General features: G+C 37.9%; 1 protein-coding gene across 3 annotated transcripts in view; it reads left to right on the top strand.

Moving 5' to 3' along the window:
* Positions 1 to 27,260, top strand: part of WWC3 (WWC family member 3) — a 99,646-nt gene that overhangs the window by 66,599 nt on the left and 5,787 nt on the right. For 2 of the 3 annotated variants that reach the window (XM_068682733.1, XM_068682713.1), the window contains exons 9-19: positions 4,150 to 4,392; positions 7,594 to 7,683; positions 8,834 to 9,408; positions 15,288 to 15,408; positions 16,131 to 16,205; positions 17,196 to 17,282; positions 19,752 to 19,944; positions 23,305 to 23,472; positions 24,212 to 24,363; positions 24,816 to 24,975; positions 26,105 to 26,269. In XM_068682733.1, coding sequence (XP_068538834.1) covers positions 4,150 to 4,392; positions 7,594 to 7,683; positions 8,834 to 9,408; positions 15,288 to 15,408; positions 16,131 to 16,205; positions 17,196 to 17,282; positions 19,752 to 19,944; positions 23,305 to 23,472; positions 24,212 to 24,363; positions 24,816 to 24,975; positions 26,105 to 26,269 — 2,029 coding nt within the window. The remainder of the gene's footprint in view (positions 1 to 4,149; positions 4,393 to 7,593; positions 7,684 to 8,833; positions 9,409 to 15,287; positions 15,409 to 16,130; positions 16,206 to 17,195; positions 17,283 to 19,751; positions 19,945 to 23,304; positions 23,473 to 24,211; positions 24,364 to 24,815; positions 24,976 to 26,104; positions 26,270 to 27,260) is intronic. The other variant, XM_068682722.1, reaches the window with a different exon arrangement.

Raw genomic sequence — 27,260 nt, forward strand, 5'->3', positions numbered from 1 at the left:
GAAAATTCAAGCAAAGTTCAGAGAACTTGTTTATGCTAGGAAGACCGACACTTGTAGGTTACGAAATACCAGGTGGTAAGGTACCCTTAGTTTGTCCCTTTTATGGGTATGAATTAGGACTCTGATATTCTTCTGGAGTGTTTCTCTCCCCAGGACACCTGCCTTGCTTGTAATCTGAATAACAGTCTAAGCATCATCTTAAATGTAATGCCTACAGCTGAGGTTGTTTCATCTCACAAAAAGTGATTTTTACTTCAAGCTTGCTGCTTGTGTTATTTCCTATGATAAAAGTGTTGCTCTCTTTTGACTAGCATAGTCTACGTAGAAGTATAATGACTCAGATATGCTCTAAGTTCTGAAAATGTGTGCTTCTCCCACCCCATGATGTAGTTAGGATGTTGTGTGGTAAATTATTGGTTGTCCTGTTTTCCACCCTCATGCTACGTCTGTGTTATCACAGACTGTGTATCATTCCAGCTCTTTCAGTATGGCCATTTCAGGGCAAGTTGGCCATTTCACATCAATGTTTACTTAAGATCACCAGGTTAAACCTTTGTCATCTCATCTGTGCCCTCCTGCTTCTCTGCTTAACAGGAGCTGTTATATTAATTTCCATCAGAAATTTTTAAATCCTGAAATAAGCAGCAACTCAGGCTGCCTACCTAGGAAACCAGTCATTTGATACCACCTACTCGAGTGTGGAATGCAAGCTCCTCAGCGCTTGTTATGCAAGGATGGGAATGGGCAAAATGCCTGGAATGTTGATGGTTCAAAATTAACTGTTTTTTTTCCAGGAATACGCTAAATTGGTACGTTGGTAGGGACCTTGGTGTATCTGGCATTAAGCCAAGATAAAAGGACTCTTATATGGTGACTTGACTTAAGAGGTAGTATCTTAAAAATACACGGTAGGAAGGAAAAATGTTTTTGAAAAACAGAGGCTTTGAACAGGACCCCCCCCTTTTTTTTTCTGTCCCTGTCAATTCATTGATTTGTTTAAGTGAGTGTTTAAGGTAGGTGAATATACGTACTGAGTCTAAAACAAGGCAAAAGAGCCACTTTTTGTAAAAGACCAGCAGTGAGAATGGCTGGTGTGGTATAGGCATTAAATCTGGCATGGACAAGCACAGTGAAAGAGCTTATTGCTTTTATGCTTATATGCATTTGTTATGTTTGAGAAGAAAAGCTTGTGTTGCAAGAAGCATATTGCAATTATGAACGTGCTTGGAGGGATTTTTCTTATTAAGCTTTTAGCAGAATTCAACATGCCTCCTCTCCTCGGATATTTTTCTAAGGTTGAGGTGAGGGAGACTGTAAAAGCTTTGGGGATGTTTTCTAGCCACGGAGACAAATTTTTACAAAGTTTTTCACTGGTGGTTCCGAGAACTTGAGTTTGCTTGCAGCAAGTGCAGGAAATACAGGTTGCAGAAAACTGGCTTACTGGTGCTGAAGTTCCCCTCCCGGCAGATTCCTGCATTCTGTAGTGTTATTCAAGTGCTTTCTCTTTGCTTAAAGGGGAAAAAATAGAGACAAGAAGAGCTAGCAGAAATACTGAGAGTGTCAAAGGAACCAAAACAAATCCCTAATCAGATTTTGGAACTCTTCATTGACACAAGCTTAGTCCACAGCAGTACTTTTTCCTTTAATAATAGTATAATTAAGTTACTCTGCCACGACTTTCTACTTTCAAAAAGTCATTGTAACAGAAATTGGGGGAAAAAAAGGCAAACTTTAAACTGGAATGTCATACACAAGGGGAGTAATGTGCTCTTAGCAAGCACCACAAGAGTCTAAATTAAAACCTCCTGTACTGAGGGTGGTGCACTGCTCAGCCAGGCTGACTCAGTGGTTAAATGGCACTGCAAGAGCAGGTCACCTCCTTCCTTTTGCTACCTTCCCATCATCACTGCTGGTGTTTCTGTTCTTCCTCACTGCCTGCATTAGCATTTATTTGCTTCAGTGGCTAGTGCCTTATCTAGCTCTCCCTGCATTAGAAAAATAAATGCCTAGCAAGACAATTGGGAGAGGGTCATTCCTTCAGCTGTCTCACCAAACAATGCAGAGACTTCACCAAACACATCTGATCTTCTTTCATCTGTGAGCCGTGTAAGAACTTGTGAACACGGTCACTCAAATACATTGCCAAGGTTCAGCCGATTCACGCTAACTAAGCTATGATAACCCAAACGTGCCTGAATTTTATAATTCTGTTGAACAGACCTTGGGTTTCTGTTTGTTTTGTTTGGCACCAAACACTTTAAAATTAAGCTGTATACACGTTCAGAAGTGTTTACTGAATCCTATTGCGGCCTGGGTGGAGGAGAAGAGGGAGGGAGGATGGCCCTGACGTCCCATGGAGGGGATGAGGTGTTCTTCAGGAAACTGCATCTGGAATTCATGCACAATAGCTGAGGCATGAAATATGTAAACTGTACGTATTGATTCACAATGGTGCTTTCACTAGCTATTTGCAGGAAGTTGGTTATTAATGCAAGGAGGAGGAAATGGTATTGAAGGGCTTGATAAAGTATTACACTTTAGACTATAATGTAACACAATACCCAAATTCAATACCCAAATTCTTTACTGGCTGTAAATGAAAACTAAGGGGAAAGAAAGCTGTTTGACAAAAGTCACAGTAAAATCCCTGTTTGTATATGAACACAAAAACTGTAATTAATACAGTCATTGCCAAATGAATTATATTGATACTTTATTTCACTTCCTGTGATAAGATGGCCAAATACTTTCCAGATGTCAGTATGAAAAAGCACTGCTGGAGGTTTGGGGTTTAGATGGGAAAAACCTACCTTTGCCATATCTGTTCCTTTTCTTTTACCCTTGGGAAGATGTTACCATACTGTGGATCTTCTGTTTGTTACATGCTTTTCACCTTGTTTTATTCTTTTTTTTATCAAATATTTTGAAAAAATGATTACTTAAAAAAAATTATCAAAGAATGGGAGCATATCCCACTTGTATGGTTGGTTTTAAATACACTTTTTTTTTTTTTTAAAGGGCTTTTTTTTTTTTAAGGGCAGTAATCTTTTATTGTGCACTGAACTTTGAACACTGCCACTGCAAAGTGAAGATGTAACTAAGGTGTACAGATGCATAACTTTGGTACAGTTTAGTTTCTTACAAATGTTCAGAAATCAGAAAGCTAGATTTTCTCTTATGTACTTTTCATTTTAACTGTAAGCTTCTAAAGTGCCTAAATTGATCACTGTAAGACAAGCATAAAAACCAAACAGTAACAGAGTGTTCTCCCTGTTATGCTAATACAACTTTTGATTTTGCCAAAAGAAACATTTGTGAAATTTCTAGCTTTAGGGGTTTGTGCAGTGTTTATTTAAAGTTCAAAATTTCTTTTTAGCAGAACGATTTCTCGCAATGTCAACTGTGGAATCACAAAACACTGATAGTTGTAAGAATGTAATGGTTCAGTGTATTGAGATATAGAAGCTCCTTTTGGCTATATATCCTACTACTACAAAAAAAATGAAGTTAGCATGTTTAACTACTTGATTTGATGATGGATTCATATGAAGCCACATGTATTTTGCAACCAGTAAATCTTTTTTTTTCCAGACCTGTTTTTGTTTTACTTGCCAGCTTATATATTCTTAAACCCTTATTGTCAGCTGGGGCATGCTCCTCTGTTGAGGTGCGACACAAAAATACAGAATTTTTCAAAGACAAATAGTTCCCCTTCATTTTATTCAACCTCTCACTGCATTTCTCAAATCCCTGATTAAGATCTGATAGTGGAAGAATGAGGAATGAAAGGATGTTCGGCTTCATCATCTTTGTCAGGCAGCAAACTCAGGAGCTCTAAAATATCAGTTGTTTTTCTATAAAATGAGCAAGCTGTGAAGACAAATACTGTTCACGTGATAAATGTAGTGTAGTTCTCACACAGCTACACATTTATGAATATTTGCTCTTCTTTGTGTTTAAAATAAACAAACCAAAAAACATGTCAAACCCAGAGACAAATAAAGCCTCCCAAAGACCCCTAATTTTTTGTTTCAAAGTTTAAGTGAAAGTCACTGATGTTCACTGATGTTACCTTATGATATTTTTCTTCTTGCTTGTCTACACCTTTGTCTCTTCCGCATTTTGAAATATACTTATTCTCTTTTAAAGAGTTTCAAATATACAGCAGCAACTGGCCTTGCTAGATAACGAATCATGGCCAGGAATGGCTGAAGCGGACAGGGACCGTCTTCAACTCATCAAAGAGAAGGAGGCTCTTCTTCAGGAGCTGCAGCTCATCAGTCAGCAGAGACGATCCCCAGAAGACATTGCACGTTTGGAGGAAGAAAAAAGACGTTTGGAGGATGAAATTCAACGGGCTCGAGCAACCTCTGCTCATGGAGCCACTGAAAGGTTTGGGAACTTAAATCATTTTCTTAGCTTCTGTACTGCACTACTATAGGTGTAGCATCTAAAGGAAGAACAGGGAATTTCACTAGGTTTAATAAACAAACAAAGTTACTAAATGGCTTTCAGTAAAGGAGTTGTTTGCTCCTGACATTCCCTTCATTCATCTGAGTTGTGTGAAAGAAGAGATCAGAATAGTCACATCAGATATGTGATGTGTCTGAGTGATGTTGTCTGATAAGAGAGTTGAATAACAGCACCTGGGTAGTAAAGGATTTTTCTGTTATTTTGCAGTGGAGGGATAGTCATTTCCAAAAGCAGCAGAACAAAGATCCTTCCCTATATTTGCTTTCTGCCTTAGAACAGGAAAGTTAAAGGATTAACTTTTATACCACCTTTTGCATGTAATTTTTCCTTTTACTTTGCAGTGTGAGCACACCCCAATTCTGGCAATACAGTAAACTGAGTCATTCTTGAAAATATAATTCAAATGTCAAACTGTGTGTAAGAACAAACAAAGGAATAGAAACACTGTAGCAGAAACACTGTGTTTATTTCAAAATTAGTTTTTCTTCTAGAAAGGGACAAGAATTCTTAATATGTTCTTTTTACAATAGGCTACTTCTAGTGAAAACATGAAAGTGCTAGCTCTTTTTTCCAAAACTGCTCTTATGTATATGATACAGAGATGATAATCTAGAAATGTCAGCTTTAAAATTTATAGAAAAATGATTTATGACCTTTTAAAACTTATTTTCATTATTTCATTTATATTTTATTTATTTATTTTATGGCAGGATAGTTTTTTTGTCCACTGCATGAAAAAATACCTTTTTTTCTTGCTATTCTTTCTCATTCTGAAGCAGACTGAGGCATGAATTAATGGTAGAAAGCCAGGCTTGACACATGAGGGAAAACTTTGTGAACCAGAATCTATGTGATCCATATAAAGGTTAATATTTACAAAATTAAGAAACTTTTAAAAAGATTTGGAAGTGCCTTCTATGTACAAACTTTGGGAACTTTGATTCCTTTGAAAAGGCTTACTTTAGATGGTAAATTCAGGTAATAAAAACAGAAAATTCACAGCCAGCGTACAGTTCAGTGTTGTGTATTTTGCAATTTTTGCAATATTGTTACATGGGCTTTCCAGCTTAAACTGACAGAGAAGGGAGTTCACTTTACAGTGCAGTGTAGTAAGTTTTATTTGTTGTTTTTGGGCTCTCATGTTAGGTAGTGCATACTATGTTGGCAAGGAGGCCAAGCTATTTTTCCATGTAGTTCATGCTGTGGAAACCAGCATTCCAGTGTGATACTTGATATTTCAAATGCTAGCAAAAAGTTGAGTTGAAGTTAGAATAATGTTTAAGGGCACTCTATTTTTGTATAACAAATTGGAGGAAAGCTTAACTATTAGTAAACCTAATTTATTTGTTTAGTTTAGGCTGAGGAATAACCGAAACCATTCCCAGATCTGCTTTTCTATTTCTACTTTCTCCTATTCACAAAATACAAAGAAGTTTCCTGTTTAAACGATGAGCAATTTTGTTCTGTTACTGAGTTTTAAATGCACTGTGTTGTGAGGGTTGATCAAAACTAACTCAAAATCTGTATGACAGAGGTCTTTGTTTGTTGGTTTGCTTTAAGGCAGCCTTAGTTCCCGCACCTTCAATGCAGGTGCTCACCTCACAGCATTACTGCCTGTGGAGTGAAGGTTCCTGCGTTTGTTTTTTGAAGTAGATGGTGTGAGTACCCCATCTTTCCCCTGCAAGAATTTGAATGAGTGGAGTTACTTGCATCCCTTTGTCTTTTTCTGTTAGCTTCAAAGGTTCCTGCATGCAGTGCCTTTATCACCTGAGTTTACAAAACTGCACCTTTCCTTGCACCACTCGATTAACCCAGTCTACAATGCACAAAAAAAGGAGAAATGCTTTGATGCCGTGCACACTTTGGTGTGCAGCTTCTGCTGTGTGGTTGCAGTGAGGGGAACCTCCCCAGAGGGCGGTGGGGCTGGAGCACAGCGCTGCAGTCCCTTGCCAACATGTGAATTAATGGAGTTGGAGGCCAAGGAAATTGAGAGATTTATGTTTTCACTGTTAACAAAGACGTATTTTTTCATATCTTAACCATCCACAGTTTATTGAAACTAATGTTGCCAGTTTGTTTTATCCAAAAGGGCTCCCTTTTATTTATATTTTTCTATCCTGACCATTAACATGTTGAATTCTAGCAGCTGCCTGCAGTAGGGGAAGGTCTGATGCACTGATCTGAAATGTTTGATCTGCTTTCTCCAGACTGTCTGTCAGAATCCCTATTTCTAACCATCTTGTGAACACAGAGCTAGAGAAATAGCTTCCCTGCTCCAAATGTTACTATATATAACACGAAACAGATTACTACCCTGATTTTATGTTGAAATTTAGTGATTGGGCTTGGAAGGATAAAGCACCAGGAATGCCTGTAATTCTACATTCAGGGAAAGTGTAAGCGTGTTATCAGAAGAATGTATTCTTCAAAGTTTTAATAATCTCAAAGTAGAGCATTGAAGATATCTTACAGGCATTTGAGACTGACAGCATTATAGATATGTTCCCTTCTGTGTTGGGGCGGTGGTGCTGAGTAATTCAGCTACTTGTTATTAGAATGTGCAAAAAATAAGTTTCAGTGAGAGATTTCTGCTATAGCTTAGTATTCAGAATTCAGACCCTAAAGCTTACTTTTATGGTAACTACTTAACAACTATTCTCCAAAATTCTTCTTTTTATTTTGAAATTTGGAAGTTTGGATAATAGGGCTATTCGGATTTTTTTTCCTGCCAGGGCAGTCATAGTAGCTTTCTGTATTTCACTGGCACAATCACATTGATACAAGGAAAGAAAAATCTTGTCAAGTTTAATGCTTTTACCTAGGACTTTTAATGATTTTGACAATAGCTGTTGTGTATTTACAACATCGTGACTCTTATACTGTGCCTCAATTACTTTTCTTGTCTGGGAATTCTGCTAGTCTCAGTTCCTGTGTTCTTGCTGGAATTTCCATTGCTGCATATGAGCTGTGTAAATTAAAACTTTTCATTAAACAGTGAAACTTCTTTTTGTATTCTAAACTGCAATGCAATGGCATTTTTCTGTACTTGGAAAGCTCCTAGCACTTCTTGAGTACTGGTGTAATAAAGAAAAATACTAATATGTATCTGTTTAATTATAGGATACTGTTACAGGAAAAGAGAAATTGTTTGCTTATGCAACTAGAAGAAGCTACACGTTTAACCTCATATTTACACTCCCAGTTAAAAAGGTAAGTTGTGCAAAAGGAACAGGTTTTGAAGTTTAACTGCAGCAGAGAAGAATGTTAGTAATGTAAGTTTTACCTTTTAATACTTTTGGTGTATGTGTGCCAAGTAAATTGAATTTTACTAAGTGTATTGTTTGATCTGTGGAATGTGATGATTTGGATGGAGTTCTGTAAAGTGTTAGTAATGGCTATTTGGGCTAAATTATTCCATATATTTGGGTATTTTATTTTATACGTTCACTTATTTTACAAAAAGGAGATACCTAGTTGAGGAACACTGTAAAATTGTTATAGTTCTACTTTATATGTAGATAACATTCTTTCAAGTTCTGTGGGGTTTAGTATCCTGATACCTTTTCTAAAGGAAGGGTTTTTGATCCCTGGTGAGATGACCGAATTTCGCCATTTAAATATGAGAATGTGCTAAGACCCACATAGAAGCCCAGAATGTTTTGCATATTCACACTCGCAGCTGCCTTTTTTGGTGCCGCTCTCGGGGATTCCTCAGCTCAACACCATGCTGACATCAAAAGCTCAGTTCCTGCTGTGCCTCACTTCATCTCTGTCCGTCACTTATGCTGTCTTCTCCCTAGCCATCTGAGAATGGTAGAAGGAACTGAAATGGGATTCATACTGAAGTTTTTATTTTGCGCTTGAAAAAACTGTAAGGATGAGACTTGTGCAGCACTTTTTTTTCTGTTAGTGCTGTCTTTCCAAATCCCTTCTTGCTGCTTCTCCCTGATACCTCTGTGATTCATCGTTAACACCAATTCAGGCTGGATCATGGTAATCTACTATTCCTGGCTTTATATTGGGTCCACTGATCCAAACCCTCCTCTGTCCTCTTTTCTGCCGCATTATGGCTGGTTGCAAGTCGGGGGAAGGAGTAGACCTGTCCTGTTGCTCTCTTTGTCTTCAGGCACGTGGCCCTGATTTGGTTGTCACTTGCACTGTTGCAGTCACATCTGTGCTTGAGACTAGGGCAAGAAACATGAGTTAGACCCTAAACTGCCAAAACATTTCTCAGTGTCATGTGCTGAATGAATGTAAAACTGCTTATGTTAACTGGGTTGATGTTTCGTGTTCACGCTGGTGTTTCTGACAGTATTCGAATGGACCTTTTTTTGTTTCCTTTTCCTTCTGCCTGCCTTAGTCTCTCAGCGAGCACCCTCACAATGTCCTCTGGCAGCAGCAGGGGTTCCCTGGCCTCCAGCCGAGGTTCCCTGGCCTCCAGCAGAGGCTCCCTCAGCTCGGTCAGCTTCACAGACATCTACGGCCTCCCGCAGTACGACAAGTCGGACAGCGTTACAGACTACGGGCAGCATTTGCGCTTCGACATCATTCCCTTTGAGTCTCTGACGAAGGATGTGCCATATGTTGATCCCATCGGACACTCGAATTTCAATAAGCAGCGGAGGTCTCTGGATACCCCGCAGTCCCTGGCATCCCTGTCCTCACGGTCCTCCTTGTCATCGTTGTCCCCTCCGAGCTCGCCTCTGGACACCCCATTTCTCTCCGCTTCTCGAGATTCTCCGCTGGCTCAGATGTCAGAAGGTTTTGAGGAGATGGCAAGCATAGGAGCCCTGGAAATGCTCAGGGCTCAGTCTGCAGCGCTGGGTGACGATGATACACAAGGAACAAGTTCATCTCAGATATCTGCTTACGCTGTGGACAGCGAAGGAGTGCGAGAAATGGGCCCACAGCTGACTGCTGTGCAGCCTAGCGGAGGTGAGTTGCTGGACGTGATTCTTTTGTCACTTTGTCATAGAAGATAGCACACAAATCTAATGGTACCACCACAGTAGAGATTGTTTCTCAGTTTCGTTTTACTTACATCAGTTAAAAATTGCATGGTGGATGTTAAATGTTTAAAAAGAAGATGTGAACCTCCTTTGATGTCCCCTAAAATGAAACAAAACCAACAAAAAAAGTTTTGATTTAGGGCAGAGGTGAGAGTAGAGAAGTCTTTGCAAATAGATTTTAAAGCAGTGGTGAATTGGACAGAAGAAAGGGAATGGAAAATGAACTTTCTGTTGGTCTTGGTCAGGAATTAGTAAAACCGCACACAGTTTAATCACTTGTGAGGCCTTGTTTCTGCTCATGTTGCCATTATTCTGTTAATTTCAAGCAATGCAAAACCAGTTGATGTGTTTCATTAAATAAATGAAAATGTGCTGGGGTGGGCAGAAGGTGATGATGCAGCTGTGATAGTGCTTGAAGGCTGTTTGGCTCTGTGCTGGATTCACACCCACCCTGATACCAGATTCGCGTCAGTGAGCTGTGCGATGGAGCAGAAACCACAGTGGCACGGCAGTGTTGAGTTCATGATGGGCTACGCTCATGAGTCAGTGCTTCAGCAACTGAGAAGCATTTTTTGCTGTGGGTATGTGAGGAGCTAGGCATCCACTTGAGTGATTTGTTTTTGTTTTCATCATCTCTGAACCTGTTCTCGGTGATCGCAGAGGAGCTGCCTCAGTTAACCACAGCACACACTGTTAGTTTTCTTTTTGTGCTTCAATGTGAAGTGGATGGACTTAGTTCAGCTTGCAGTGGTGGAAGCTTCTGAGGCTCTGTAGATGAGAGTGTGTTGGAATCTTGAATATGAGAGATCAAAAATGGAAACAGAAACCTTAAAAAATAATAATAAAAGTATTTTCCTGTTTTAATCAATCAGTTGAAGAAAGAGCTGATGTAAAATGAAAAGGAATACTCTTTCCTTGTAATATTTTTTTTTATGTTGGCATACTTGCATTTCTAATAGAACCATTACAGTAGAGAAAGGCTTTTATAGGATATTTTAATATTGAATGTTGTAATTCACATCCTATGTCTGTATCCGTAATTTTGTGTTAGCAAATGCACATAATACTACACTCAGGGATTGGAGCATCAGGGTTAATATGAAATATAAGCAGGGAATATATCGTTCTACTACATCTTGTTTGTCAAGAGATAATGAAAAGGAACATTGACAGTACATAAGGAAAAAGTTTCAGCTATTTTTAAAAAGAAAAATGTCCCTGCCGTGCTAACAAGCCTGTATTGTTCAAGCAGCATTCGAGCGTAGACTTACCTATTTTCCTTAACGCAACTAACACTGCCAGAAGATACTGCTGCAGAATTCACATTTACTAGACATAAACACGTCTTGGTCCCATATTGCAGTATTCTGACCAAAATAAACAGAATTCCAGAGACCAGCATGTAAGTTTGTGCTTAAATTAGTGCCGTGGAGAGGCTTCCTGAGGCTTTCTTTAAACCTCAGATCAGACCACAGCATGTCTTCACCCATTGTGGTAAGTGAAAACTATGTTAGTAGTTCATTTATAGCTCATGTGTGTTTCCTAGAAGTGAAGGCCTGATCTGTGGGCCTTGGGAGCAATAGGATAAGGGTCAAGGTCCTCTTTCTGTTCTCCTTTTCTCTATTTTCTGTAATGTTTCTGTGCATTTCAGGTTTTTCTAAACATGCCTGTGATACTTCTTTGTCACTACTGTGGTGTCCAGGTTCAGCTCCTAGTTCAGGGTTTACAACTTTTCTCTGCGTACAACATAGAGTGCTTTCTGTTGCTTTTTGAGTGTGTGATTGAAAGGTAGCCAGTTGGTCTTTTTGGAGGTTCTCTTTTTTAAATATTTGGTTTTTAAAACAATTGCTTAGGAAAAATCCATTCAACCATTCTGTTTTTTGGCAGGAATTATGACTACTTTGAGCTTGGCGTTCCCTAGTTGGTGGGCTTGCAGTTATAAAGTAATTGTTTGCAAGTACCAGTTGAACGTTTCAAAGTTACTTTGGTTTTCTACTGTTGAAAAATTTGATGAAGCATCAAACTCATACGCCACTTTGTGAACCCCCAGGTATTTTGGGGGGTTTTGGTTTTCACTAAATTACTATGCTGTATGCTTTGTTGCTGCCACCCTATGGTCTGGTAGCATAATGCAACACTGGAAAAACAGTAAGTGTCATCTCAGACAAATTTTTCACCAGTTCCTCTATCAAATAAAATAGGCAATTTTGCAATTTCTGAGGGTCCCAAGGGTAATGCTCAGTACATTGCATATACCTTGCACCGAAGTAGTACTCAAGCATGTTCAAGAGTTCTCCAGGAACTGTATTTCTGATGTTCACTTGCTGATCTGCTGTTTTCTTGTTTTGCACCTCTTTTGGGGACATGTTATAAATTTTGTTAGGATGTGTGAATGGAGGGAAGATGCCTGAGGGGTTACATCCATTGTCCTTGCAAAGCTGGAAGTGGAAGGAAACATGTTAAGATAACATTGGACTCTACAATCTCTCTGTATCTTCTTCTCTGTCCTAAAATAATCTTTTGAATGTTAAGTTTCCTTTAATGCCTAAATAATCTCGTTTGCAAAATATTGTCGTGGATCTAAAAGATGATTGATCACTGTGTGCTTTTCATTTTGTCTTGTTTCTCATGCGGCACAACAGAAAAATGCACTGTAAGTGAACCTGAAATTACTTATTGTGCTGGTTTTGCTTGTAATTCCCAGTGTGTTTTTGTGTGTGAAGTGTTTCTTTTCTGAGTTGCATGTGAAGGAAAAAGGAGATGTTGCTACATTTGGTTTTGTTTGATACAGTGCTGTATCTGTTTAATCATTATGGCATAATTAATTTTTTGCTATGTCAACTAAACAATATATTCATGGCTGCAGTTAAATACGTGGAAAAAGTTTTCTGCAAGCTTCAGCTTTATTACATCATTGTAATGCCTGACCGCATCATGGTAGGTAAGGTCTGTTTGTGGCTCTGATTTAGTTTTTATGAGAGTGTATTAGTGCATTTTGAGCTGACATGCAGTATTTGTAGTCTCCTACGCCTGTGAAACATGCTTGAGATTTATTCATGTGTTTTTTCGCTAATGAAATACTGGACACCAAAATTTCCTTTGAAGTTCACTTTTTGAACTCATGACAGCTGAGAAAATTCTTTTCATCAGGCCTGTTTTATGTTTGTCAGGCTTTGGCACCTAGTAGTTCTGGAAATTCAAATCCATATGTTTTGTTCACTGATTTGAAAGGTAATTGTCTATTTTAGAAACTTTATTTTTAAGCAAGTCTTCAGCTTCCTGCATTAGGAGGTCTCTAATTGTGGTAAATCTTGCTCTGTTTAAACTGAAGTCTGCTGCTGCTTCTCTTTCTTTACAAGTTCTTCTTGCTGATTCCTTCTTCTAGTCAAGCCATGTTCTGGCGCTTGCATCTCTCCTGAGCTCTGTGGGATTGTCCAGATGTTATCAGATGCTTCCCTGGCCTGCAGGCAGTGGCCAAATCGTTGTCATGTTCCAACAGAGCTGTAACACGTCAGTTTTTCATGACATTGTGTTGGTGCGTCACGACAGTTTTTCCTTCCAGGCAAATTGGGAACATCAGCCTCCAAAGGAGAGAGTCCATGAGGTCCACTCATACTACAACCTACTCTTTCATCTCCTACATCTGTGCAAAGTGGTCATATAGCAGGGTGAGCCAAAGGCTTATTTATGAAAAGAAGTCATCCTAGTGTAATTTGGTGCAATTAGGGCAAAAAATGTAGACGGACCTGCGTATAAAAATTATACATTTTGTCAGCCTTTCTCCAGTGATGCAAAGTAATTGGGGAAACTCTTCCATACTCATAACTGTCCTTACAGAGCACTGGTTTTCATTCTGCTTAACTGGCAGTAACAGCAGTCATGGAGGTTGGCTCACCAAATGAAAAGTTTTTTCAAAAAAAAATTAAAGCCACCACTTTGCACAAATGCTGTGGAGGAGAGTATGGTTCAAATGCAGTCTTCTGGTTTTCCGTGTCATTTGCAACTTGGCTCTCATTTGTGGGGAGGATGACGTGAATTATATGGCACAATGGCACATGCTAGACAATGAAAATGAGATTATGGGAGGGTGGAGGAAGGGATGGCTCTTTCTCCAGATACAGAATCAAATACAGGTTGGGATGTTCTAGTCAGCAGATAGCTGTCCTGCAGAGCTGGAGGTGGCTAAATCCATTGCTGAATTTGGAGGGGAGGGCCACAGGGCTGCGTGTTGATCCAGAAGCACAGAGAACTGGCTCTGCAGACATCCAGGAGTCTCAGCTTCGAACAGGGCCCTGTGACTGTTTTGAACATCTTCTGGGGCGTTGTGCTGCTGGTGGCCCGATAGAAAGGTCCTATCTCAAGCTGGTGCAGGACTGCCAGGCTCAGAGCATCCTGCCTGGCAGTCCTGCTGTAGGTTACAGCCAAATGCTCCTATTGACAGCAGCAGCACAGATGTGTTGATTTGAGGGATTTTTATCAAGCTTCAAGGCCTAACGTGCTGCCTGCCTGGGGCTCATGTGGGAGGTTATTCACATCCCATGCAGAGTGAGGGCTCGCTGTCCATCCCTCAGCTGGGCGCTGCAGGTGGGGCTCAGGCTGCATGCTGGCACTGTGCTGAAGGAAACTTGCTGGTCAGGTGGCAGAGTTTGGGTGCTTAAAATGCCTTAAGATAATACGTAACAGAGGTACTTGAATTGTTACTGAGAGTAAGACACCTCTTGTCAGTAGTGGTGGTAAGCTGGAAACATCAGCATATGCTTGCTTCTAGCGTGATGTGCACCGCACTGCTGTCACTCCAAATGCAGTCTGCTAAAACTTCAAGTACTTCCAGGATGTCTGTTTGAGATCATGAGCATGGGTAGAAGTAAATGTGATGCTTTCCCCACTTCTGAAGTGTCCCCTCTTTGTCGTTGCTTTTCTGCTTGGAGGACAAACATTAAGCCTTAAGCAAAAGAGGGTGAAAAGGTGGTAAAAGACACTGCCCTAAGTGCATTTAATGGTTCTCTCTAGGACATGAAAGAATTAAAGTCGACCTTTCATCAAGGTGTTGAAATCTTACTTGTGCAGTTCTTAAGCATTATCACTTGTGCACATACCTTGAAGAATTTGTACCTTCTATACCTGCTTACATTTGCAAAACGCGATGTGTAATGTCACTTAGCACATGAAAGGGATTGAAGCCCTGTTAATGGTGTTGCTGGTGGTTCAGGGAAAAGGTGTAAAAGGGGGTTGACTACTCCTTCCCCCTGCCAAAGTTATTCAAAAGTATTAAAGAATTTGAAAAAACAGCAGTCAGTGAGATGGAAAGTGCCTCTCAGGCTGTAAATAAAAGCTGCTATTATGAGATGGTATAAACAGTATGCTTTGAAACTTCATATTAGGAAGCCAATGACAACAAAACCTTACTTTGTTATCTGATAACTTCTTAAAAGAATTAGTCTCTGTTTATTTTAAAACTATTATATGTTCAGTAGGTAAATCTTAGAAGTTTAGGATGCCATGTGTACATATGCTGAATAAATGTTCTTCCCAGGAGTGATTATTCCACTAGAATAGCACTGTAATAACAACGAGATTGGCTTATGTCATAGAGAAATTAGCCACAAACTTCCTTCCTTAATTCTTCCACAGAAAATCTCTGGTCCATTGTATCCTAGTCTTTTAATTTAAAGTCAGATGACAAAGCAATGCACTGCATTTATTCCAACTTTTTTGGGGACTTGTTTTGATATGATAAATGTTTCTTATTTAGTTGTTAAGAGATTACTTTGAGCTGATATTGTCTCTCCTTTTTCTCCATGATAGCTGTAACTCTGCGAGGAGACAGTGGTCGAAGATCGGAGAGGAGAGCCAGGCGAGTTTCAGCATGTCTCTCAGATCATTCACTGGCTAGTGACAGTGGCGTGTTTGAAGCTTTAAGCAAAAGGTCAGGTGTATAAATGCTTAGTAAGCTGGAAATATTCCTGTTCTGCCACACGGTCTGAAAGAATTGACTGTAAATTTCTGAATATGCTTTCAAAATAGATGATTCCAAGTATCATAAGAATATTAGATTGTACATATTCGACAAAAGAAGCTTTTTACATGCAGTTCCACTGTCATCCTCACAGTTGTCCCTTTCACTTCATTTTCTCTAATATTTTAGCACCCAATACTTCTCCCTTGAAAGAGTTTTCTCATTTGTTAGTTGTAAATCAGTATTTTTATTTCAACCATCTATAACAAAATGAAAATATACTGAGTAGGACATAGAGTTCTGGGAAGCATATGATTAAAAGTGTAAGTTTTCCTATGATGGAAGGAAAAAATATATGAATTGCTGAAAATCTAAACATGGATAGGTTGGACAAGTTGTTGAAGGAGGGTAAAGATATTTTATACAGTTCTAAATTAGTAAGCAGTAACTGGGAAGAAGTTAAGGTGTTGATGATTCTAAAGAGAAACTAACATAAGCATTTTGAAAGTGTTATTCTAAAAGCTTAATTTCTTAAATTGCTGCTTCTGTTCTGTGTGTTTTTAAATAGGTATCTCAGTCCCTCCTGTACCAAACAGTTGCTTATATCCACAGATCACAGAATAAACGTTGAATTCATTATGTTCTAACAGCATAGGTCATCATGTAGTTTACAGTACTTTCTGTTTGTGCAGGAATGAAGATATGGAAGAGCCTGTTTATGTTGATATTGCCAGTAATGAAGATCCACAAATACATGTTGGATTTCTGTAAGTAGTGCTACTTTACTTTATCCATGTCAATTCAACAGACATTGCTCACTAGTTTTCTTCGTTCTGGTTTTAAACTTCTTAATAAACTGGACCACTGGATAGCTTTAAGAAGCTTTTGAACTGAAAGCCAAAGTCTAGTGGATGTATAGGACAGTCAACATGCCACTTCCTGCTGGGGATGTGTCCCAACCACTGTTCATTTGGTGTCCTTTAAATGCTGGCTGGTGAAAGGACTTTTGTTACTTCTTCCAGTAGCATTTTCATTGTGAGTATGGTTGTAGGGATACATCTCAGTGTGTGAGATCTGACATTTTCCAGATAAATGAGGATCTGGAAGAAGAGAAGGTGAAGAGAGATAAAAATAAAGCTCCCAAATACAGCTTTGAAATCCTGTGCCTAGGACAAACTATTGTTAGTAGAGGGAGTACTGCGTGGAAGAGCAGATTATAGCAGTGCAAGACAGGTTTTCCTGGCTTAGACAGACCTCCAGAATCTTCTCTACCCTTGGGAAAAAATAATTCCCAAGGCTGCTGGCAGTTTTCAAATTTCAACAAGTTGTGATAGTTCTATTTCAAAATCCATACTGGTATGGAAGATAAGAATATATAAATATATTTTATTTACATTAATCCAATGCAGACTGACTGGCTTAGTGTAACTGATATGTCACTCACATACGTATGCATCTGGTATAAGCGTTTAAAACATGGAATCTATTTTCACTACGAAGAGTCACACTAGGGAATATCTTTTTGAATTGAATAATGTTTAATTCCCATAGTTGTGATAAATTTGTTACTGTAGCTAATCTTTTATGGTTCTGAGTGTGGTATCTTTAAATGCTTTTGATTCAAACTAATTTCTGTTAGAGCTTCATTTAACTGAAAAAGGTGCTTTTGCTTTCTTAAAATCTTCCAAATCTTTCACCTGTATTTCTTAGGGAAAGTATTGATGCTTGGTGACTAACACCAGAAATTTATTTTCCAGGCATGACAGTGGAAGCGAATGTCTCTTAGTCCATGTATTACAGCTGAAGAACTTCTCTAGCCTAGTTGTTAAAGAAAACTGCAAAATGTAAGCATACTTTACACCAAAAACCTGATCGTTGCTTATCTTGTGCAGTAATCTTAAGTGCTATAAATTTGTTTACTTCATGCAAAATTAAGCCATTACTCAGGTATAAGCTAGCATGTTCTAGTTTATGTGGGGAAAGGGTTCATTTTGTGGACACAAGGCATCCTTTTTATGGAACCTCTCTCTGTCCTAGTTAGTGGTCAGGTAGCAAATGTAGTCTCTAATGACACATTTTCTTGTGCTGATTATTTACAGGAAAAATAATTCAAAAACATAAAAATCATTCTTCTATCACTGCATGCATTCTGGCCAAAGAAAATAAACAATGTTTTGCTTTATTCCAGGAATATTATTTCCTGTAAAACTTCTCTACGGGTTATCTGTGATGTGTCCCAGAATAAGCTTAGTGTAACTTTCTTAAATAGCTAATGTAACATACATAGTAATCAGTAAGAAAAAAAAAGTTTTTTGACAAAAAACCCTGCTTTTATCTACTTTTTATATTTATTTATAATAATAAATATCAAAATAGGACAACTGCAAGTTTTTGTGGCTGTGCCAATTCTCCTGGAGTATCTATGAAACACCTTCCAAAATAATTTTAACATAACAACTAGCTGAGAATCAGTACAAACAACCATATTTTTATTTTTTTTTAACTTCTGGCTGTCTGTGGTAATGCTTCAAATTCTGTATCGCATCATGTAGAATATTGTTTTGTTTGTTTAGTGGTTCTTAGACAGTGGCAATGTTGCTGTAAAACGCAGTCCGATGTAGTCATATGTGTCTTAATAGATTTTAAAGAAATATGAAAATTGTTGATCTTTATCTCAGAGAAGTTGTTTGAAAACTGGAAAATGGAGGTGTGGCAATATTGTTGTGTTGTAAAATAGCCCACTAAGTGGGAGCTGTTCAACTAATGTGCATTTTGCTGAATGAGTTGGTCGTTGTTCAGAAAGTTGACCTTGCAAACCCTGCAAACCTCTAGTGGAACCTTTTCATGTAGGTCAGTGCATTAGTGGCAGGCTTTTGCTTTGTTTTCAATATTGGTACAAGGGCATCGTAGAGAGAAAAAATGTGAGTAGTGCTCAACCATGTTTCCTTGTGATTAGAAAAAAAAAAAAAAACACACAAAAAAGGCATCTAAATAAAAGCAAATGTAGTCACCAAGGAAAAGAATGACTCCAGAGGGTTCATTGGACACTTGTCATCAAGGCAACCAAGCCTCTAAGTGACACTAAAAAAGGCACTTCTGTTCCTTCTTAGTTAGCTGCTTAAGCTGGAATCTATAAATTGTGTGGCTGCAGGGTAAATCAGTTACTTGACTGACTTGAAAAAAAAAAAAAAAGTTAATCTTGGCAAGACTAGAAGAAAGTTTTAGCTGGTTTAATGAGTTCCTCCATGCTTCTGTATGTTCACTGAATCTGAATTACTGGGGTGGCACTGGGGAGGCTACCTGCAGCAGGTGGTGAGCAGAGCAGCTGGTTCACTCCCTTTTTACAGCATGGGCCAGTTTAGCTAACTGGTGCTCCATGCTCCAGTGCTATGACTCCATCATAGTGAGCTCTTCCAATTGTCCTCTAACCACTTCCTTGTCTGCCACTGTCTCTTGTGGTGGCATAGGAGTACAAGCAGTGGTGTAGTCAATTACGGTGAGCCTCTGAGCTGGATTTTTTTTTTTTAATGAGCTGTTTTTTTCTAGGTTATCTTTTTAACCCAGATGAGTTTTCTAGCCTGGTTCACAATGCAGTTGCATGAACTGGCACAAGGGAAGGTATAGCAAGAGATGTGGTATATTGCAGGGGCTAGGCAGAACATAGAAGCACTTCTTCAAGTAGGTATGTTCCCTTCTGTCAGGTTAAAATGGTTGTGGATTTTGATTTTGGCTTGGAGTCCAAAATGAGATGGTATCAGATGTATATATTTTTTTAAGATGTCAAATCTTAAAAAATCTTAATCTTTGCCGTCCTTTTGTGCTGAATTTCTCAAGGGAGGGGGCGAGGGGGTTAAAGGGGCTTAGTGGATGTAGGGAAGAAATGGAGGGGCAATTCAGTTGCTTAAACATAGGCATATGTTTCCACTTGAAATGTCATAGCGTAGCACCTGGCCTCCAGCTGCTGCTGCTCAAGAAGGCTGTAGTTCTCCTGTAGATTCTATGTCATACTTGCAAGCCCCATGTAGATGCCTTAGATACCTCAGGGCATCTCAAGTGGCACTTGGTGCCTGTGCTTAAGCACCAACTTAGAAAAAAGTGGGGTTTAGTTAGACAAAGATGGGGTTTCCAAATCAGTTTTGCTCTTCTGTGTTAAGAATACAAAGCAAATTCCTGTAGCAAAGAGATCCCAAAGTAGATCCTTAATACAGAAGTTACACTGATGATTTTGCTTAGCTTAACTTTCAGAAGTGAGAAGTACCTGAAGATAGCTTTCTTTGTCTGAACTATGCTATTTGTCTGTTTTGCTGTTCCAGTCACGTGAGAGTTTATTTGCCACCCCTTGAGTCAGGCACACCGACCACTTACTGCTCTAGAGCTTTGGAATTCCAAACTCCGTTAATATTTAATGAAGTTTTCAGAATCCCTGTGCATTCAAGTATTTTGAAATTAAAATCACTGCAGCTGTATATCTGCTCAGTTGACCATCAGCAACAAGAAGAACTACTGGTAAGTGGCCCTTTGGTCCTTTTTTTTTTTTTTTTAAAAGCTTCATGATATGGGAAATAAAGATTTGGAAGTAATTAGCAAAATTACCAGAGGTTGATAATTGGAGCATTTTAAGCAGCATTGAAATTACCGTTATCTGTGCTATTAATATAACTGTTACATTGCAGAGCCATATTTAAAACTGATACAATATTTATATTAATTGCTGTGGGATTTAGTAGATAAGGAGTGTCTTTAATGCATTTTTTTTTAAAACAAATTTCTGCTTTGGGGAAAGCTGAAAAATCTGCAGTTGCTAAATGTTAGTGCAAGAGGAACACATTGAAAAAGTTAAACGTTTTCCCAAGGACTTCATCTGACAGATTTCAGGCTACAGTGTGCTCAAGACTTCCGTTTCTGCATGGCACTATAATGCATGCGCAATGAGTCTATATCTGCAAAACAATTTTCTAATAAAAAAGATAGCCCATTGTTGCTGTGGTTTGAGAAGACTAAACTTGCAGAGTAATAGTGATCCAGGCTAACTTCTGTTATTTTATTTTAAACTGTTTGAGGCATCTAATGTAGATGCATTCAAATAGGTATAACATTGCTTAAATAGGTTACACGTTAACTGTGTTAACTTTAGATGTGTTAAATGTCAACTTTGTTTATTTTCAAATGTAAATATGCTTAAATTAATCTACATTGTGTCTGATATTTTGAAGTCATTGGGCTGGCATTTTAGTGAGGGGTTTGAATGGGCTAGTTAATTTTTTTAAAGCCTGTAGACATAGTTAAGAGGTACAAGCATCTCAGTGTCATCCTAGACAATGGATAAGAGGTGTTTATTTGAACAAAACAGGTCAAGAATGTATGTTAGTTAGTCTACCTTTCAAACTAGATACCATGTTAGATAAACAGTGGCCTTAATGTTGACAGAAGTAGACCCAAGGGCTTGTCCGCAGCTGGATGTTTGGTCATTTTTACTGCTGTAACCTAATTAAGGAGAAAGAATCTCAAGAATGGCCTGGATATATTGGTATAAATTGCTTTATATTGGTATAGTCTGTTCCTCTGAGAGGCTAAATAGCTGTTTCAGTGTAAAGCATCTGTATATTGACACAAGCACATCTAAGTTTAGGATGCTTTTATTTTAACTGCTGCTACTGAATTAGCAAAAAATGATAGGCTTTCAGAACGTCTTCAGGATTTTTTTATCCTTTATAATCTCAGCATACTTTTGTCAGAAATATCTGTCTACAGTAGTAGGTAACATATACTTAAGGATAAGGTAACAGTACTACTTAAAAAGAGAGAAACAGTGCCATCGACCTTCAGGTAAGCGCATTGAAGTCTATATTTAAATATACTGCTTGTTGCCCTCTTGCTGTAAGTTGAAAAATCAACATATTATTGAATTAAGAAATCATTTATTTGGAACAGTTGTTATGGCCTCTGTAATTGTCTTTCAAAATCTCCACAATTTTTTGTCTGTTTGATTGAATGTTTTTTGAAGTTCTTGATGACCAATTTCTTTTAATTAGATTATGCCAATATATAGCTTTCCTAAATGCAGGGGTCAGGCTGGAGTGTATCCTAAGTTAAACAAATGACTGTATATAACAGGGAAGAAGAAAAAATGAAGTAAAAAATTCTGGCAAATAGTTCTAAACTTCACTTACATAGGGAAGTAAATCTACTGAACTCGTGTGTCTTTCAGTTCCCTCAATCCACATATGCCCTGCCTTGATGAAAGATCCTACTGGTTTACTATAGCTCTTCAAACCTGGTTCTTTAGGTTGGCGTATTACTTCCCTGGTGGCCTCATCAATGTTGAGATAAGGGAGTTGTTATTTTCCACAATTAGCACATATTGCTCGTGTTAAAACTTCAAAGAAATGCCTTTCCTTGCAATAACATGGCTTTGCAGTTTTACGCCATTTCTGGTCTTTTGTGGCCTTGACCAACCTGTTACTCCCCAGGTCTTAATTTGAACTCCTCTTCAGTGTAATATTTGTCTTTTAGCATTTTGTCTTTTTATTTTAGAACATCTGTCCCATTTTTCAACACCATATAAAATTCTCATAAATTTTACAGTCCCCCTGTTAGTCATCACCAAGAGATTTGTAAGTCCTTTTACTGTTCTGCTATCCAAGCTGTTAGCAAATACATCAGAACAGGTACATGACAGACCCATCTTGACTTCCTCCTTGTTATAAGCAAGCTCCAAATCTTAAGGTGAAGATAAAATATTTATTAGTCCTATCAGTACTAATCGCCATCAAAACAAATTAAAAACTATTTTCTACTCAAGCAGTAATCTGCTTTGTAGCAATAACTTCTTTGTCATGCCTTTTTAGCTTATGAAGAAATACGGTGTATAGGGCAGTGCGAGACATCTTAAAGTTGAAGGATATTTTCAATGTCTGTAACAGAGGAAAACAGATTTTCCCTTTACCCCCCAAAACAAACCCAGCATTTCTTAAATGCTATCCAACTCTGATATAAAAGTGTGTTAGATGTTTTTCATTTACTGTGTCAGAAGAAGTAGATAACTAGTAGACATCTCTGTTTGCTATAATAAAGGAAAGGTATTTCTGTTTGGAGCATCCAGTATGCTGATATAAAATGACATTCTTAATAATATGCTGTGTCCCAATATGCCATTCTGTTGTTAGTCTCAAAAAATCCATTCCCCCGTTGTTCTTTGTACACCTGTTTAAACAGAGCCGCAGGGAACATTCATTTAGGTCAACACGGCTCAGAAATTTCTTATGTGAACACCGTTTGATATAGTAGGCTTACTTTAAAGTTGGGAATTCTTTTTAGTGGGAAGCCTCAATTAATTGTAAAGATAGCTTGGAAAGTGGAAAAATGAGATTATGGTCTGCTTGATGAACTTACTATATAAACAGGGAAAAAAAAATGTTTTATATGACATGTTTTCCCCCTTTGGAGGATGCCTTTGATGACTAGGGAACTGAAAGATATCTCAGAATATAGTTCTGTCAAAGGAAAATAGGTTAACTAAAGTAATATTGTTTTAATAATGCTAATTTAAGCAACTGCAGAAAACAGACATGTAATTGAGAGCTTTTAAAATAAAATATTAAGAACTGATGGTGTTAGTCATACTACATCAGTCATAGTAAGTTTGCTTTTCAGTTTCAAAAATTTAATACCCACTCTGATCCTTTCAGGTAGTAAGCAAGAGACAAGAAATTCAGTATCTTAGACAATGTATTTTTTTCACATTATAAATGCATTTATAAAAGCCTTTTTTTCCCCATTATAAATGAGATACTCCTTAAATGACAAGATATCTATCCTGCTGTGTGTGTTTATCTTATCGTGGTGAATATGTTTTGTTGTTTACAGGGTATTGCTCAGATAAACCTGAGTGATTTGGAGAGTTCTGGTGAGATGCAGCTTCACTGGTATTCTGTTCAGATCTTCACTGGTTCAGACCCCCAGAGAGCAAAGAATAAAAACCAGTGTGAAGAAAATATTCCCCGGTCTTCTGGAAATGTAACTACAGTTAAAACGGTATGGATCGGAAAAAGTGATTTGTTTACTTCATTTGACCTGTTGGGTGGTTGGTTGCATCTGATCTTATCTTGGATACAGTTTGTTTGTGAGATGCAGAGAAGATTAATTGAACTCTTGTAGCAAAAACTGGAATATAAAAAAATAATTAAAAGCCATGTCTGGACAGGTGCTTGAAATATTACTTGTATGTTTGTATGCACGCCTCCAGTTCAACTGACTAAAACTCATTAAAAAAATCTACCACTACACTGGAGGAGGCTGCCAAGAAAGGTTGTGCAGTTTCCATCCCTGGAGGTTTTTCAGCATGCCACTTAGCCCTGGGCAACTTGGTATAATTCTGAAGCTGTCCCCATTTTGAGCAGCATGTCAGACTAGGTGACTTCCAGAGGTCTCTTCTCACCTAATTTACTGGATGATGCTGCACTGCGTGTTAAAAGTCACCCAATCCACAAATGGCTTTGACTCAACTTTTTGGATTCTGAACTGCTGTGCGATGTAACTGTAAAGCATTCACTTTCTGTTTCTGTGTTCACTTTCTAACATTTTCTTTTAAAAGTTGCATTCATGGGACACCAAGTACTTCTTGATTATTGAGATTCAGGACAGACTTTAATTTTTTTTTAGGAACATACATGTACAAGGACCATAGTTGTATTTTGTTTTCTCTGAATACTATACATTGAATACAAAGGCTTGTTCAAATGGATTTGTCTGAAGTCAAATTGTTACCTTCTAGGATGCAGTGACAGCCCTGTTAGCCAGGACCACTGCCCAGCTGGAAGCAGTTGAGAGAGAGTTGGCAGAAGAGAGAGTGAAACTGGAGTACACCGAGGAGGAAATCCTGGAGATGGAAAGAAAGGAAGACCAGGCAGAAGCTATATCAGAACGGTAAAAATAGTAGCTCAAATACCTCATCAAACAGCCAAGTACTATTTACACTGTAATTATGCTCTGAAATACAGCAGGAGAAAGAGCAGATCCTTATGTTGAGATCTGTTCCCTGTTAGTGTTATGGGTATAAAATTGTTTTATCATGTGATGATGTGCAAACAGGAAAAAGCTTCATTTGAGTAGCTAGCTGAGTTTATAGGACTTGGAATGTGGGGAGTGGGAAAACATTTCTTTTGGATCAAACATAAGCTTCATTAGGGAGGCAACTGTAATTTGTGCATCTGCAGAAATGCAAGTGGGATGTGTTCTCCCTTTGTAAATTTTGTATTTCTATTGCAGAAATAATACTCTAAAATGGTAAACTGACCTGGATAATGAAATATACAAATAGAATTCATAACTTTTTTTTTTTTAATACCTACAAAATCCTTGTAATGTTCTAACTTCAGGAGTTGGCAAGCAGAATCTGTTGACAGTGGATGCAGTAATTGCACCCAGACTAGTCCTCCTTATCCGGAGCCATTTTGCGGGGATTCGTTAGCTGGACACATGTTTGCAACTCCAGCAGGCCAGTACAGTTCTGGAAAAATCCAGCCTCCACCACTAAAGGTAATGAGAAAAGACACTGCAGTATGGAAACTGCCACGATGCCTGGCGCACACAGTATGTGTTACTGCTGCTTGTTGAGTTTGAGTTCAAACTGATAGGGAGAGAATAGAATCAGAAATGACATTAGCAATCCTATATGAGCACTGTCGTGATGACAGTGGTATGCCTTTTGAGTTGTTAAAAATGTCCTCTTTAGGGCAGTGGGTTTTTTTTTGTTTGTTTGTTTGTTTACTTGCTAGTAATTTCTGAACAGAACTATTTTTTTTTTTTTTTTTACATCAAAAGGCAAGCTATTTTTACTGCTGCTTTTATCTAACTGTGAATATGCACTTGTATAAATGTTTGTATTGACTTGAAATTATAATAAAAAAAAATCATGATCTAATTCCAGTGCTCTTAGAAATTAGAATTGTTGAAGGAATCGTGCTGGAACTGAGGTATTTAAAATCTTTCAAATTCAAGATATGAGACATTGGAAATAATCCTGACAAGCTGAAATCAAGAAGCTTTCATTAAAGTAAAGGAACACTTATTTGTGTTGCCTTCAGGGAAGATTCTGTTTCATATTTTGGAATAAGTTATCTTAAAAGTTTTGATACTATGATAGAGTAGCATGTTTTTTTTTCCTATATTTCCAAATATTTTAGTATTCTTGTGCCACTGTTTAACAGTCTTTCAGTTCCCTTTCATTGGGTTTCTTCTCTTCATTTGAATTCCTGCAGTTTTAAGGTTGCTTTGTGTTTCAGTCACCTTGCTTTTGGAAATATGTCTTAGTTTTCTCCTTCTGTTGAGGCTGGGAGATCAGGTGGTAGCTTGATTAATGCCCAATTTCTAATGGTGAATGCAGTCTTTGTGCTCTGCAGCTATGATTCATGTTATAACTGCATCTTATAATTGTTACTTTTCCAGGGAAGTTTCTGAAAAGTAATCTTATAATTTTGAATGACCTAGTTTTAAAACTGCTAAAAATGAAGTGATTCATCCTCCATTCTCAAGGCTCATTAAAACTTTAGCCTAGCTAACAAGGCAAATTGTTTACTTTTGATATGGTTGAAATGTCTGGTTGGTTTTGATGAGAAAGAGAAAATAAGGAATAAAGTAAAATAAAATTCCTTCATTGTAATTTTAGGTGGATAAGGAAACTAACACTGAGGATCTGTTTCCTGAAGAAGTTGCTATTCTTCCAAAAGAGAGAACTAGCCGCAGGCCACGGGGTTCTGCTTTTGTTCGCAGTAGCACTATTGTTCGTTCCCAGACCTTCTCGCCTGGAGCACGAAGTCAATATGTTTGCAGAGTGAGTAAGGCTTTAAAAGAAGTTTCGGGGAGAGGCCTCCACACAAGTATTTTCTGTATTTTTGATAACTTCTTCTTAAAATTTGAATTATAAGAACTATATACTACTATTTGATAATAATGAATAATATTTAGGTGAATGTAAATGTTGCACTGGGGAAGAAGTCCCCTGGTTCTTTATCTTTCTGAGTTTAAAACTGTTTTTTTTTTTTGTTTGTTTGTTTGTTTTGTTTTGTTTTGTTTGTTTTTTCTTAAATTCAGATTTAAGAACCTACAATAACTTGAATCTTAAACCTTCTTTAACTAGCAGTCTTAGATATTGGGCTAGATTGATTAATTTTATGGAGGTCCAGTGCTGCCTAACGAGGTGTATGAACAGTGAGCTTAGAGGCCTTGTTTAACTTCCAGGTACATAAAAGTTGGATAAAGGGGGACTCAATGCATAATCCTGTGGTTACTGCATAGATATTCTTAGGGCTTTTTTGCTGCTGTTGCGAATGTCAATCATAGGATGCCCATTACAGTGGTATGCGGGATTCCTGGGTGCACTGGTACAAGTAATTGAGAATCCGCACAATAATTCCAAACTCACGTTGAGTAGTTGCTATGTTCAACTGCAAAAGGCTTATAAGCAGTTTTCTCCCACCATTGCAGACCAATATATTGATACTAATTTTGGTATACTGGTGGAATGCCCACAGCTTGAGTTGTACTCTTTCATAAGATGTTGAGAGCTTGAGTTTGAATATGCCATAATGATTTTTAAGCCAAGAATCACCTATTTTTTGCTCTCTTGTTTGTGTTGTATCCAGTGTATCAATGGGCCACATCAAATTTTCAATATGTGCACTACTATATATAATTTTTTATAAATAGTTAAAGGCAATTTTTTGATTTAATTTGCTTAAAACAACACAATTTCATTTTTTTAAAATAATACATCTTAAAATAAAAAAAATAAATCTGAATTTAGATGTAAACAACCTTTATTT

Source organism: Anas acuta, chromosome 1 (assembly GCF_963932015.1).
Source record: "Anas acuta chromosome 1, bAnaAcu1.1, whole genome shotgun sequence".
Taxonomy (NCBI): Eukaryota; Metazoa; Chordata; class Aves; order Anseriformes; family Anatidae; genus Anas; species Anas acuta.